At 44.5% G+C, this 15,365-nt stretch overlaps 1 protein-coding gene across 1 annotated transcript in view; it reads left to right on the forward strand.

The window, feature by feature from the left end:
• LOC148534615 (zinc finger E-box-binding homeobox protein zag-1-like) overlaps positions 1-15,365 on the forward strand; it is a 109,747-nt gene that overhangs the window by 82,819 nt on the left and 11,563 nt on the right. The window contains exons 2-3 of the mRNA XM_088466114.1: positions 4,056-4,205; positions 8,382-8,503. Of these exons, the coding sequence (XP_088322240.1) occupies positions 4,056-4,205; positions 8,382-8,503 (272 nt within the window). The remainder of the gene's footprint in view (positions 1-4,055; positions 4,206-8,381; positions 8,504-15,365) is intronic.

The raw sequence follows: 15,365 nt of genomic DNA on the forward strand, positions 1-15,365 counted from the left end.
AAACCTTTCCACACTGCAGAACATGATGGAGAAATCCCTTGAAGTTCAGCACCTAGAGCATCTTTTTTTCATGTTCTCTGAGGCCTCTCCTGACTGTGAAGAAAGATTCTCCACACTGTAGTCTTCCATTGTGACTTTTTAATGGTGAATGTTGTCCACTGACTGAGATCCATCTCATCTGAGGGTTAGGTTTTCCCCATGCAAATGAGACAATTCACATCCAGAAGGTGACTCTTATGTTTAGCCATGGTGTCAGTCTCTCTTTTGGCAGAATTTGCACAATCTTCGTCTTGGGGGCACCATGATGAATCAGACAGATCCTCCAGGGTAAACATCTGATCTGGTGTTGTATCTATTTCTATTAAACCTTTGTGTGTGAGTTTAGTCATCTGCCGCTTGTGGTGGAGCTCTTTTTCTGCTTTCTAAATGATCTCCAGACACAACGTAAAACTTAAACCTTAAAATGAAATGTTGCATTTAATGCTCTGTTCCGCTTGTTCTGATAACACACTATAACACACTAGACTTATAATCTTTGCTTTTGTTTACGTTTTTGAATAGAACAGTTTTAGAATTTAGGATGTCTACTCTATATAGGTTTGTAAATAAATATAGGCTTTCGTTTTTTAGAGCATATAACTTTATAAGCTGTTAGGATAACATTTCTGCTATGTTTAAGATTAAGAATAAAAAAATTTTTTATCCCAATAACTTAAAAAAAAAGGTTTTCATTGCAATATTCATGCAGTCCCTTGACAGGCAGCAGCACAGCACCCCTGCGCAGCTACGCCGATGACAGATGTGGCTAACATGCACACAATAAAAATTGTTTATTTATTATTTTGGGCAGCAGCCCCTCGACAGACAGGAGCACAGCACCCCTGCGCACCTACACCGATGACAGTGACAGCCAGGTGTGGCTGACACTCACATAAAAAAAATTTGACAAAAAAAGACAATATATTTTTATATTTTTCAGCTCCAGAACTTGGGCCCAGAGCACAGAGTGATCACGACTGGAGTCGGGCATCACTAGGTTGCAACTTGCATTGCTGGCTGGATCTTGTGCAGTTAAGCCTAACATGCACACACACAGACAGTAAAAGATCAAAAAAAGACAATTATTTAAAAAAATTTAATGCTCCAGAACTTGGGCCCAGAGCAGCGATTGATCACGACTGGAGTCGGGCAGAACTAGGTTGCAAGTTGCATTGCTGGCTGGATCTTGTGCGGTTAAGCCTAACACGCACAGACACAGAAAAATATTACACTAACACTTTTATGTTTTATTTTTTTTACTATATATATATATATATATATATATACTTTATTTTGGGGAGTCCAGAACTTGGGCCCAGATTAACACAGCACCAGCCCAGATGTATTCTGCACCAGCCCAGATGGACACAGCAGACAGCAGTGCACCACTCCAGAATGGATCAGCACTGCAGCACCCCTAGGACACAGCAGACAGCAGAGCACAGCCGAGAATGGATCAGCACTCAGCAGCACCAGCCCAGAATGGATCAGCAGTGCACCAGCCCAGGACACAGCAGACAGCACAGCACCACTCTCCCAGTCCTACACTACCCACCCTCCTTGTTCAGTCTCCACACACTTGGTCCCTATATACTACATTGATCATAGAGATGTAAGCTCGCGAACCGCAAGATTTCCGACTCTATGGTTTTGCCTTGGTTTCAAGATCCAAGTCAGGCAGGAAACTCTGAGTCTGCTTGGATCCGAATCTGCAAAATTTGGATGGGCTCGGTTCTCTGAGAACCAAACCCGCTCATCCCTAGTAAAAATGTGCTACCGCTGTCGTTTATTACTTCAAATTAGCAATGGCCCCTGAAAATTAAATCACATATCATAGCGATTTGGAATGTGCTTTTTATGCTATTTATCAGTCCGGGGTTCCTCTTGGAGAAAATTTCTGTGGAAAGGCAGCCTATAGCTATCATGGCTAACACCATCTAATTATGGGGCCAAGTTCTGAAAAGATAAATTAATGAGAGCTTGGTAAATAGGGTGAGACCACAGCCTCCTTTGAGAATTGTTATCAAATAGCTCCAACAGTTTTTTTTAAGTAGCTCTGTAACCTAATTCAAGCTGCCACTTCCACATGATTTTAAGCTAAAAGTGGCTAGATAAATAGCTCCTCATATACATTTTATTGAGCTCCCCAATTAATCTGTGAAATTATTATTCTAATTCAATTTAAAGACAAAAACTTTGTCTATAATATTAAGTATCTCCATTCTTGAAATTTGTTATACTGAGGAAGTCGGTGAGGACTGTCTATTAACCACAAGTAGAGAGAAAAGTGCAATATTTAAATAGGGGGATTCCAACTCTGCCTTTTAGCAAATATTCAGATTTTATGTGAGTAGCCATTCTATAAGCTATTAATAGGGTGTATATATAGCATTAGCAGCCATTAGTGCACATAAAGCAAGAGCTTATATAACTGGTCTAGTCTGCACTGCCTGTGATGTGGTCTGATCGTCCGAGAGATTGGTGAGATATTCACAAATATACTGAAAAAAAAGTTTTATTTGGAGCAGAACGTAGAATTATTTTTTCTTTATATTTTATGAGAGAAAGAGAGAGAAAGAGAGAGTGGAGAGAGAGAGACTGAGAGTGGAGAGAGAGAGAGAGAGAGAGAGAGAGAGAGAGAGAGAGAGAGTGGAGAGAGAGAGACTGAGAGTGGAGAGAGTGGGGAGAGAGAGACTGAGAGAGAGTGGAGAGAGAGAGAGAGAGAGAGAGAGAGAGAGAGAGAGAGAGAGAGAGAGACTGAGAGAGAGTGGAGAGAGAGAGAGAGTGGGGAGAGAGAGAGAGAGAGAGAGAGAGAGAGAGACTTCCATAATTGTGAAATGGGTAAATTTACCAACTCTCTATTTATAACCTGTGAGATAAACAGTTGGACACCTATTCCACTCATCTTGGTCATTTAGATACAACATGTGTAAATTAGGGGAAAATAAGCATTGTGGAGCTCATTTAGAGTTGGTGCATGTTATGTAAGAACCACAGGTGTAAAATACGTCTACGGAAAGATGCACGTCATGTGTATTCTGAGCCGAATGCACCTCAAAATGAGTCTAACTCTACTACAGCAGTAAATATGCCAAATTTACAGTACGTCAGGAGAAAATTGGAGCATTTGCATCAGGTTTATGCCAGGAGTAATACAAATCTAGAGATGTGCACAACAGGGTATCCGGTCAAAATCACGACAGGATGTTGGCATTTAGAATGCCAGCGTCGGTATCCCAGTACCTGTCAGAATCCCAGTGCCGGCATCCCGACGCTAAGTAGTGGGGTTAGGGGTTAGGGTTAGGTACTAGGGGGAGGGCTAGGGTTATGCACTAAGGGGGGAGGGTTAGGTTTAGGGTGCGGGGAGGGGGAGGTTAGGTTTAGGTACCAGGGAGGGAGGGTTAGGGTAGAGAGAAGGTGAGGGTTAGGATACTGACCGACAAGTGTCGGTATCCTAACCCTGTCAGGATGCCGGCACTGGGATTCTGACCGCTGTGATCCCGAGTGCCGGCATCCCGTACCAAACCCCCACACAATACAATACTGTAATGAAATAGTGTATTTATAACATAGAATAGTGTCCGGGCAGCAGTGTTGTTACAAAATGCAAAAATCGTATTCACCATTTAAAATATAACTGAATACAGACGGAAACACAAAATACAAAGTACAAACATCCATAGTCTTCACCCAAATCAAATAGAAATATTCTATAAAACAGCCACACTAATAAATAATATACTTGAAGTGCTAGCAGTCCAGACACAACCAGCCACCTTGCTGATAATCATGCCGATAAACCGTTGCTGATCATTATCATCATACAGTAAGTGTGCCATAACATAAATGGTGATGTTTAGGAAGATGTTTAAAATGGCAAAAGTACAAAATATATATAATTAGATGTACAGAAATCTGCATTTCATAACATTCACTAATATTGTGGAGCCATCGCCCTCTGTGGAATCTTTTATATGTATAATGGTATGCAAATTTTGATTATGTTCCTGTTTCAGGAGCTTATCATGAGCAGCTTCCAGAGGAGATGGAATGTCCAGCTAAAGCTTCAGCAGGTAACAAAGAGACAACATCAGAGACCGCTCTGTCACTGGAATTCCCAACAACACCACAAACTGAAAGCAAAGGATTTATAAAACCTGCTGAGAGTGAGTTTCTGTCATTTATCATCTCAGGGATATAAGCAGATATGCTGCTTTGTCTTGTTCGTTTATTATTATCGTCATTTGTGTTTTGTAATCGGAAATATGCATTTTGTGGGTATAACAGCAGTTACGGAATGTAGTAGATCACAATGATACATCAATAATGGAAATAATGTAACGGGTTGCAGTGGTTCCCACACATTTCTTCCCAGAGCCCACACATTGCAGACACTGGGGTATAGCACAGAGAATATAGGTTTAAATCACATCTATATTATATTCATGGTGGGGTGACAATGCTGCAAAGACTTTTGTATTTTCTTAAAATCATGTCTCACAGTGGAGCTAATAAGCCATTGTTTAATGTATCCGGAATAAAGATCGAGATAGACGCACAATATGTTGACACCAGAATGTCGCAAAGGACAAAAGGTCAACAAAGACAAATGGTCTACACACAAATGGTCGACACACTTTTTTTCAACATTTTTAAGGCTAGGGTGCGGGTTAGGCACTTGCTGGAGGGTTAAGGTTAGGCTGCGGAGGAGGACGTTTAGGGTTAGGCTGTGTAAGGGGATGGTTAGGGATAGGTACTAGGGGATAGGTACTAGGGGATAGGGTTAGGTTAGGGTTAGGTTCAGGCACCAGGGGGGGGGGTTAGGGTTAGGCAGTAGGGGGAGGGTTAAGATTAAGGTGAAGATTAGGCTTAAATTACAAAATTATGTGTCAACCATTTTTGTGTCAATCATATGTGTGTGGACCATTTGCACCTGTCGAACTTTTGTCCCTATCGACCTATTGTCATCTGTTGTCAATCTATTGAGTGTCTATCTAGAGTAGACAGTGACAATCTTCTATACCATACCCATTGTTTATTTAGTTAATACTATTAATCAAAACATTTGTAGGGAAACATTTCTGTACAAAGGTTGTTATTATTTCTGATGTGTTTTAGGTGTCTCCAATGCTGGATCTAATGCATCCCTACAAACATGTCAAATAGCTGACACAATAAAAGAATAGTTTCAAAGAAACTTTTCCTTCTAGTGCAGAAAGCCATGCAGACAACCTATAGGGGGCATATTTGCTAATTATCAGCTTCCTAAATAGATACTTAAAATTTCTTATTGCAGGTGTCTTCAGGGGATATGCAGCAAATATTCAATGATAAATAGACCTCAAGGTGTGTAAGCACAAAATAAAAATAATTCGGTACAGAAACACATAGACACAAATGAAATACTAAGGGCACTATTCAATTGAAAGCAAGGTTTTTCCTGCGGGTATCACGCCCAATTTTTCATTACTGTAGATTTGCGCGCTCCCAATTCAATTTTTTTCCAAATGAAAAAAATTGGCTGTGACGATTTTTACAACAAAAACCGGCACAAAAGTTTTTGAAAAATGGTGAAATCACCCTGTATCCCAAAAAACTACAAATAAATATTGGGTAACAGAATAGATGTCTGTTACTGTCCATAAGAAAAATATTTTGAGCTTTTAAAATGTTTAAAATGACTGATTTGAGCATTTTTTTTTTTAAATGTAAAAACATTATAAAAACAAACTTTTTTTTTTCATTTAAATAAATAATACCCACGGCTGACTGGAATATCTCATGAAGGGGGAGACAACAGCAGGTACATATACATACATAAGCAATATACATCACAAAAATACATATAATAAATAATGGAGTAAGTCTTACTAGGCCATAAGGAACAAAATCCGATGAGGAGGACCCGAGGTAGACAATCTGTCTAGGGACTCTGGACCTGATTCAGACTCGCACTCTAGGATGTCGCTTTGTGCGCATGCTGACGCATCGCAGTGCGCGTGCGCGAACCAGTGTGAGAGATCGGGAAGCGTTCGCTCGCTGCGCATAGACTGCCCAGTAGAATGAGTGACAGGAGGAGCCATTTGTGGGTTGTGACAGGGGCTGACTATTAAAAATGGGGGAGTGGAGGTGCAAACGCAGGCGTGCCTGAGCTTTTCAACGCCGTTTCAGAGGCGTGCATAATTAAGAGGCAGCGTCATAGTACACGTCACCTGTCTGGATTTTACACTGAAGTGCTCGCAGTGCTTGCGGTAGGGTATGGTCAACCACAAGCACTGCGATCGCATCCATGTTACCCAATGTACCGATGGTTGCATACACTTCCTGGAGATGTCACGCACAAGTGGGCATCTTAAAACAGGCTTGTGGGTGTCTGCATACCCAGAGCTCCCTGTCTCTCTCTCTCTTTCTGTCCCCCTTTTCCCTGTCTCTCACTCTCTCATCTATATCTCACTCTTTCTCTCAGCCCCTCTTTTTTCCCTCTCCCCAAGTATCATGCCTACTTAAGAAAATCCTAGCACAGTAGATATTACAGATATTTCTTGCCTTCTGCAAAACTAATGCTAAAGACCGTAGTCCCCTTTATTCTCAAGGGGGACTGCGGTCTGACTAATTTACCAAACTCCATAAAAACCTTAGCTTTCCTGAGCTTGGTTCTTATAGCAAACACCTTCTTTGGGCTACAGTTTAGCTGGAGAGGGAACATCGAATTCCTCTTTGGCAGCCTGGACTGTGTGCATGTGTGGCTGCAGCTTCACTGCTGTAATAAGCAATAGCTGAAAGAGCTGTCAAAGGGGCAAAGTCATCATCAGGACAGCCTCCTATTGGACACGATGTCCTGAGTTCACTTCAGTGGTATATTTTCCTAAGACACTTGTTATCGCTGGAATAGCACCAATAACAGATTTTAATTCATGGGGTGAAAATGTGTGTATTAATGTATTGGTCCTAAAAGATGACAGAGGAGATGTGCCAGTGCCTATTTAATGTCACCAACTCAGGGAGCGATTCAGACCTGAACCCTAAGCTGCGCTCTCTCGCAACCGTCAGGGGGCGGATATGCAAATGCCATGATCGCACAGCCAGGCTAAAGGACGCCCTCTATGTCTTAGAGACCGATGGCAGAGTGAGCGCTCGCCAGTGTAATGACGCCCACTTTTGTTTCTAAGCACACGTCATCTCCAGGAAGTGTATGATTATTCAGTAACATCGAGAGCCATCGGAGCTGCTCGCAGCCCTTAAGGTAGACCCTAGCCCGCCGCAAACAGTGCGATCACTGCAGGCTGAAATACAACCAGGTGACGCGTACAATGATGCTGACATGCCAATTATGCACACCCAAAGAACGCCATATTGACGCTCAGACACGCCTGCGTTCGCACATCCTCTCCCCTGTTTCCTGGACCTTCCCGTTACCACCCACAAGCACTATCTGTCACTCAAAGGTGCAGCCCGTCTGAAGGCTTCGAGCGAGCACTTCCCCATCGTACAGACTGGTTCGCGCATGCGTATTTTGCTGCATACGCCTGCGCAGATGGGTGACAATCGCCCATTGCAAGTGAACATGGCTTAACTTCCGGGTATGAATCGGCCCCTCAGTTCAGACTCCAAAACAGATGTTTACTGTTTCCATCCCTTACATTTATATACCTTTTGATGAAATAAGCAGCATATGTTAATTTGTCCCTTTTGGTGTGTATTATAAATAGTTTTGTTTCTTGCCTGAACTATTTCTTGATTGGCTGCAACACTGTTTTGTTTATGTTCATAAATGTTTGCATAGCTTTACATTTTAAAAAAAATATTGTAGATAGATGTACATTCCAGGAAATACATACAGTATGGTAAATTGGAAATTGTCTTGCATACTGTACATGTTCTTAGCGTGGAATTGTAAATCCTGATTCAGTACTGAACGGAATTGTAAAGCTGTCTTTGCAGATATGGTAATGCACAGGAGGCATCACGCCTCCTGCTGCATTACTTATCCGAGCTGCCTTGTACAACACAGCATTGGATAATCTGTGGAAACATCGGCCGGTTAAGTGACCCATCGGGTCCGCTGATGGAGATCCTGACCTCTTCCCTCCCCCCCAACTGTGGTGACATGCCTCCGTTTCGGGAATGGAGGCCGTCGCCACCCCCTCCCGCCCACAAATGGCAGCAGACTGTCCATCACTGACATGCGCAGTACGGGTCAGGAATCTGCATGAATAAGGGGCTTAGTGCATTTGCGTAGGAACCCAAAGACACATGGACGCTAAACCACTTCATCTTAATTCTTCTGAGATTCTTTAGTCTTTGTAAGTTAGTTATTCGATGTTACTGTTTTCATGTTTAAGGAACTGCCAGGACAACCTGTGGTCTCTGTGGACAGGATTGCAGCTCATCTGATGGTGGTCTGCAGACTGGCCTCGCTGTGAATGTTTGTCATTGCTCAGCAATTTACCAGGAGGAACTGCAGGTATGCAACTTACTTGTACTTACTTCATAATCCTACCAAAATAACCAGATTTGTACTGACTACTTTTTATTTGCTGATCCAATAATATGTCAGAAGAAATCATTATTATTGTTATTTTGAGTGTAGCAATATTGTTGCTATGATACAGTGACATTGACACATGTTACACCAGGGTTGTCTATTAAGTCATCTATTGGTTTTATTAATACACCTTGACACTAAACCTGCAAACATTAGAAATAAGGACACAGAGACAGTAAATTGGATTAAAGGGGTCGCAGCCAATGAATTTATTGATCAGATCAGAATTAATTATTATGGTGACAGAAAAAGGCAGCGCTACCTCGGCCACAACCCAATAGATAATTCTAAATAATGTGGACGGATCCCAGTCCTAGCACAAACTGGGTTAGGCAGTACCACCTCCCCCAATTGGCCTAGCAATGGCCCCTCCATAAGATGGAGACCAGGTCCCCCCTGACGTAGTGACCAACTCATCGCTCTCAGAGGGGAAATGTCACCGAACCACTCTTGCGCCCAAATAGACCGCCAAGGAGAACTGCTCTCCACCACAGCCGGCTCACAGAGGCTGGCCCGCCACCATAAAGTCCACCTAGTCTAGAAAAGAGCATAGATCCTTGATAAAAATGGCCAAACCCTTGTCTGAAAGATGAACACCATCTGATCTTTAAAATCTTTTTTTCTCAAATCTCAATTGGGGGTGCTTAATAAAAACGCCCGTCCTTAGACAATAACAGCCTCATAGCTGCATTAACTTTCCTACGGACCCTGTCCAATGCCGCACCCCCTTGAGCACATCTCCAGAAGCAACAAGGAACTATCTCCAACCAAGCCTCTTTAACACTAGGCCAACACATCTCCAAAACTTGCAAGTCTCTTTTAATTGCATTTATCAACTCAATGCCCTTGTAAGTACCTAAATCATTTCCCCCTAAGTGAATCACCACCCAGTCCGGGAGACCGAATTTAGCCTCAGAAGACCACAGTGTATCCAGCAAACCTGTCCACCTCATACCCCGTAAGCCTAACCAACAAACCTCCTTAACCTTTAAACTTAACTGGGCTTCATAAGCTAAAGCTAAAGGATGAACACCTGCCCAATGGATATATGAATGGCTGACAAACCACACCATACTATCCAAATTTCGCACCGAGCCTGAAAATGAAAGGTGTTGAAACCATAATTAATATTGAATTCAAATTAAACAGTAACTTGCCTAAAGGAAACCTACTGTAGCCAAGGAGGGGAAACAAGGTGAGTCGGGCAACCCAGAATGAAGGTGAAAAACATAAAACCACTTTGAGGGCAAAACTGAAAAGAACTTCAGACCCCCAAGGCGGCGGGGGGCATAAGGCCCCAGGTTTTGCCAACAAACATGAAAGGAGCGCAGCTAGGAAGGGGGCTTATCTCCATGCAAATAACACTTATAAGCTGAAGACTTCCAACAGCCTAAATGCTTTATTGCGTCAATGGAAAAACCTGTTGCCGCTGTGCTAGTAGCCGCACCAATTCTAAAGGAGTGGGTGCCATAGAGCTCTAACGGTAAACCTAATGCTGTCAAACACTTATTTAGAATGCTATTGAATTGAAACCTTGACAGAGACGACAAGTTAGCATGAATCAGCCACTGGTCTCCTCCCTTCGGACGCACCTTAGCAAAACATTCAGCCAAAGCCACAGAACAAATGTTCTTAATTCCTCTTAATTTATATCCACTTGCCCCTCGCTACTTGATCAGTTTTAGATTTGTGAATTTTACATAAGACGACATCTTTCTGAACAATCACGATATTAAATAATAAGCCAGATGACTTCAAAGTTTTGCTAGATGCCACTAACTCAAGTATCCTAAAGGCACCAAAAAATGCTAAAGAAAAAGCTAAACTACAAAGAACAGCCTCATACTCATCTAGCGCCACCCAGAGACAGCAATAATAAGATTATATAAGAGCTCCAAATCAATAGGCCTGCAGGTGTCACCTTGTCCTACCTGCTCCTTAGCTCAACCCTTAAGAACTTTCAAGAGTAAAAATTATCTGGTTGGGTCAACTAAACCATGCAGTCAAGAAAAGAAGGAAATGCCCACTAGAGCCGTTGACATTGTGTCCTTAGAGTGCCCTGATTCATAACACTGGCAAACATAATTTAACATACAATCACCTACCATCTTACCTCCCTGTTCTCCTGATGCAAAGAAGCCCTGCCAATCACTCCAAGTCGCTGAATAATCCTTCAGCGTGCTAGGGGCCAAAGACATCAGTGAGAGCCTTTCAATGCCGAGTTGATAATCTGCCATACATGCACAGGAAAGGTTAAACCTACAAGACTAGCATTAGGCACCAGCAGCCTGAACCTGTCCCATTGAAAACGAGATAAAGCATCCATTCTCTCATTATCAATGCCTGGAACATGCCTAGCCTGAAATTCAGTATTCTCCCACAAACATAGCAAAGGTAAGTGCCTCAACAACTGCAACGCTGGCGCTGACTCAGACGTCTGTTTATTGATGGAATGCACAACAACTAAATTATCACACCAGATAATAATCCTGTGATTACTAAATCTGACCACTTAAAGCTCAACTGACACCACGTTCGGGAAAAGCTCCAAAAATAGCATGTTGGTAGTCAAACCCTGAACCCTCCATTGCTCAGGCCATGCCTCCGCACAACATTCTCCCTCAAATAAGGCGCCAAAACCTATGTAACCCGAAGCATCCATAAACAATTGCAGCTCAGAATCACTACCGACGGGGACAACCAGATCCTAATCCCATTAAACTTGCTCAATAATTCCTTCCAAATGAATAAATCCTCTTTCAAGTCCCTAGAAACGTGGATCAAATGATGCAGCTGTCTCACCCCAGATGTAGCCCTTTCCAACCAACGACAGCACACTTTCCCTCACGGAATAACTCTACAAGTAAAATTTAGTAACCCAAGCAAAGATTGCATTTGCTTTACAGTAACCTTTTATGCCAACAGAAAAATACCACTCAACTCTTCCAAGCGACGGACTTAAACCATAGGCAATCTACATAAACCTAATGAGGTATCAATTTCAATGCCTCAGAATAAAAATACAGAGAGTGCAACAAAGCAGCACCAGCAATGAGCATCAAAATAACCTTATATCAGTTACCTGATGTTCCTAATATGTTAGGTCTGTTTAGCGGATGCTCCTGTGACTACTAGGACACAAGTTACAGTTGTGAGTTGTAATGACCACCATGACCTATCTGATTGGGCCCAGTAGCCCCAACATAAAGAGACCTGATTTAGTAATCAGTAAAGACCACAGGAGGTCTTCAGGGAAGCCCATTTCTCTAATAAGCTCTGGAAAGCATAAGGGACCAAGCTTTCAATGGCTTTTCAGTGATAGATGTGGTGATTGTCAATTGGCAGATAGGGCTAATATACTAGCCAAGAGGGTTCAAGATTATAGATCCGTCACATTCAACTGGTGGATCCACAGAGCTTTCATATAAGATAAACAAGTTGTGGGTCCTTCAGTCTCTTCTTTAGCAATTGGCACACCCATAACGGAAAAAAGGGCTTGAACAGAAAATAACAATTCTTTACAAATTGCACATCAGCTGGCCCAACCAACAAAAAATCATCTAGGTAATGCGCAATGCCTGATTGCCGCATACCAGCCTGAATGTACCACTGTAAAAATGAACTGAAACATTCATAGAAGGAACAGGAAATTGAGCAACCCATAGATAGACATTTGTCCACAAAATAAAGGCCCTCAACTTGAAAACCCATATACTTAAAGACTCAGGATGAAGAGGCAGCAGCCTAAAGGCCGATTCAATATCCACCTTGGCCAATAAAGCTCCCCTCCCGAAGTCCTGTACTATACCCAAAGCCTGCTCAAAAGACTGGTAAACAACCTGGCAATCCAAAGGATCTAAGGAATCGTTCACCTAGCCCCCCTCCGATTAAGATAAATGTTGTATTAACCTAAATTTACCCAGATACTTCTTTGGTACTGTGAGGGGTGGGTGCGGTGCAATGCCTGTTGCCATGCAGGTGTACGTCTGTTACTTACCTTGCGTCGCACCCTCTCACCTTCAGGCCGTGTGTTGAGCAGACGGTCCTGGAACCTCCAAATAGAACACGGACCTAGGGGGAAGGAGACGAGATGAGTACCGTCCTTCCTCATGTCGACCAACGCGCCCTACCGAACCGGGGAATAAATTCAGGTTTTAAGTGAAGATCATCATTGGCACTTTTGTCCTCAGATGCCGAATTTTCACCTATCGATACTCACGCTCCAGGTGAAGATCCGTCCTTGCACCGGGTTGCAAGGTTCACCGTCCGACCAGAAGGAAGGAGAGATAGATAGTGACAAACAAACAAAGAGAGACAGTACACACAGATATTCCTCACCGTGTCCACACTTGCTCTTCGTCCGCTCACTCACCTACAGGTCCCTGTAAGGAGATACACAACACAGCCGTGCAGGGCCTAAACCTATGTCAAGCAACTACACATACTAAAACGGCATCACCCTCAACCTATGGTGTGTGTAGTGCGACAGATATAACTACAACTAAACATTTGCCCTGCACGGAACACCAATCACAGACTAAATATACAAGAGTCAAACACAGTACTGTCTCTTTAAATGTCTGCTACCTACCTATCCGGAGCTGGCCAGCTCCTCTTCTCGGTGACTGGGGAAACCACTACCTCATGGGTGGAAGCCGTACAGCTCTCCACCACTGCTCACACCTCTCATCCGCCTCTCATTTAGCGCTGCAGCTAATGGGCTCAGGGCCCTGGGCCTAACGCCCAGGGTCTTACCTGCGGCTCAGGCCTAGGTGCCTGCCAAACGGTGGGCTCTGGTAGTGGTCTGGGCCTAATGCCCAGACCACTTATTATGGGGCTCAGGCCTATTTGCCTGCCTATCGGTGGGGCTCATATATAGGGCCTAGTGCCCTCCTGTATGGGTACAGGCCTATGCCTGATTTATGGCCACGGGCCTGGTGCCCGCCTACTTTATTGAGTAGTGACCTGGGCCTAGTACCCAGGCCACTTATACCTGATTAAGAGGGGATCCTTTTATGGGGCCTAATGCCCGCTACTGTGCCCCGGGCCTTGTGCCCGACTAATTGCCCACGGGCCTAGTGCCCGACAATGCTCCACAATGCCCGACAATGCTCGGCCTAGCGCCCGACAACCCTGGCAGTCTAGGGAGGGGGGTATATGGTGGGCCTCACGGAGGGCCTACCTGCTACGTTGGAAGAGGCTGCGGGGGGGAACTTCGTGACGCTCTTTTACTTCCCTCCCCCGCAGTCCTCTCCGGTCCTCAGCCGCATTCTTCGGCCGCTGGCCCGTCCTGGCCAGCGGCGCCGCCTCTTCTTCCTTTCTTCCAGCCGGCGCCGCCTGTCTTCTTTCTTGACAGCGGCGTCTTCTGGCCTCTTCCGCGGACTCCGCCCCTGTTGCCGCGCCGATCTTCCGCTCTTCGGGAGGTCTTCTCTCCTCCCTCTCCGCCGCCGAAGTAACTTTTCCCGCTCGGCGCCGTCTAATACAAGACGGCACGATTGGGCGGGGCTATGACGCGTCGAGCCGCGATTGGCTCGTCGCGTCCGCCTCTGATTGGCTGCTGGCTCGCGAGCCAGGTTTGGCTCGCGGCCAGAGCCAAATGCCCGCCGCACTGACTGCCGCGCCCAACGCCTGACCGGCGCTGGGAGCAGGTACTCTGTCCCAGCGCCGGCTACCCGCCACTTCTTGGCTGCCGGGCGCCAAGCTCCGCTGAGTTTGCGCCCGGAGCCAAGCTTCTCCCGGCGCCAAAGTACCGCTGGCACTGGTGAAAGGGACCAGGCGGTCCCTTCACCAGGTGCCCGCGGCGGTATCTGCACTGACGCTAGGGACATTACTGTCCCAGCGCCGGCAACGGATGTGTCCCGCAGAGGACACATCCCCTCTGCCTGCCCCTGCACCTCAGCTGATGCTGGGATCAAACACGTGATCCCAGCACAGCCTTCCACAGTACTACACCTAAAGGAGAAACACACAAACTCTGTAGTGGCGGTGAAGAAAATGGGCTGCACATGTGGCCTAAACTTACTTCACCCATCATTTTTGACCTAACTACCTCAGGCAACTCCCTCGTTGACTTTAAATTCTGCTTCGCCACAACATAAACTTCATGAGCTAAAGGCAAACAAAAACCATCACAGAAACCATTTAACAAAAAAAGATTGCTTCCTCCTTAAGAGGATAACGGTCTACCCAACCTTTAATAACATGCAAATTAACCGGAGAATGAGCCTTATTTAGCACCTCCTCTCTGTTACCCATGGCCCATTGATGAACTGCTGTAATGGTTACACTCTTTTGCGGGATGACTTCCCCCACAAAGCATGCATATGTGCCTGTATCTAGAGTCTAACCCTCTATTGCACTGGGCATTGTTAAACGCGTAGCATTTCCCCTTCCCGGCATTGGGGAATCCGGGACGAGCAGGAAAAGGCTGCTTTTTATCCGTGCCAGAGTGTAAAGGAGGCCTAGCATGTTGTGTTACTTCCAGCCATACCTCTACATCTTTAAAACCAAATTTAAAGATCAACTGCCCTTCTTGTTTTTTTCTAAAAGCTTTGTCGTAATGATGCCACACATTGCCTTTAGATGAAACGCACATGCTGTGTATTAGCTGCATAGATTTTAAAACATTGAAGTACTCCCCAGGTCTAGATTCCAAATAAGAACTTGCAAAGGCATACTTGCCAGACGGTCCCTGGTCTAGTTTGCTAAAAAAAATAGTAATATCCCGCACAGGATAGGAGGATCAAATTAGTTCATAGAAACTAGCAATCATTGCATGTCA

Source organism: Taudactylus pleione, unplaced genomic scaffold (genome assembly GCF_031769625.1).
Source record: "Taudactylus pleione unplaced genomic scaffold, aTauple2 ptg000065l, whole genome shotgun sequence".
In the NCBI taxonomy this organism is placed as follows: domain Eukaryota; kingdom Metazoa; phylum Chordata; class Amphibia; order Anura; family Myobatrachidae; genus Taudactylus; species Taudactylus pleione.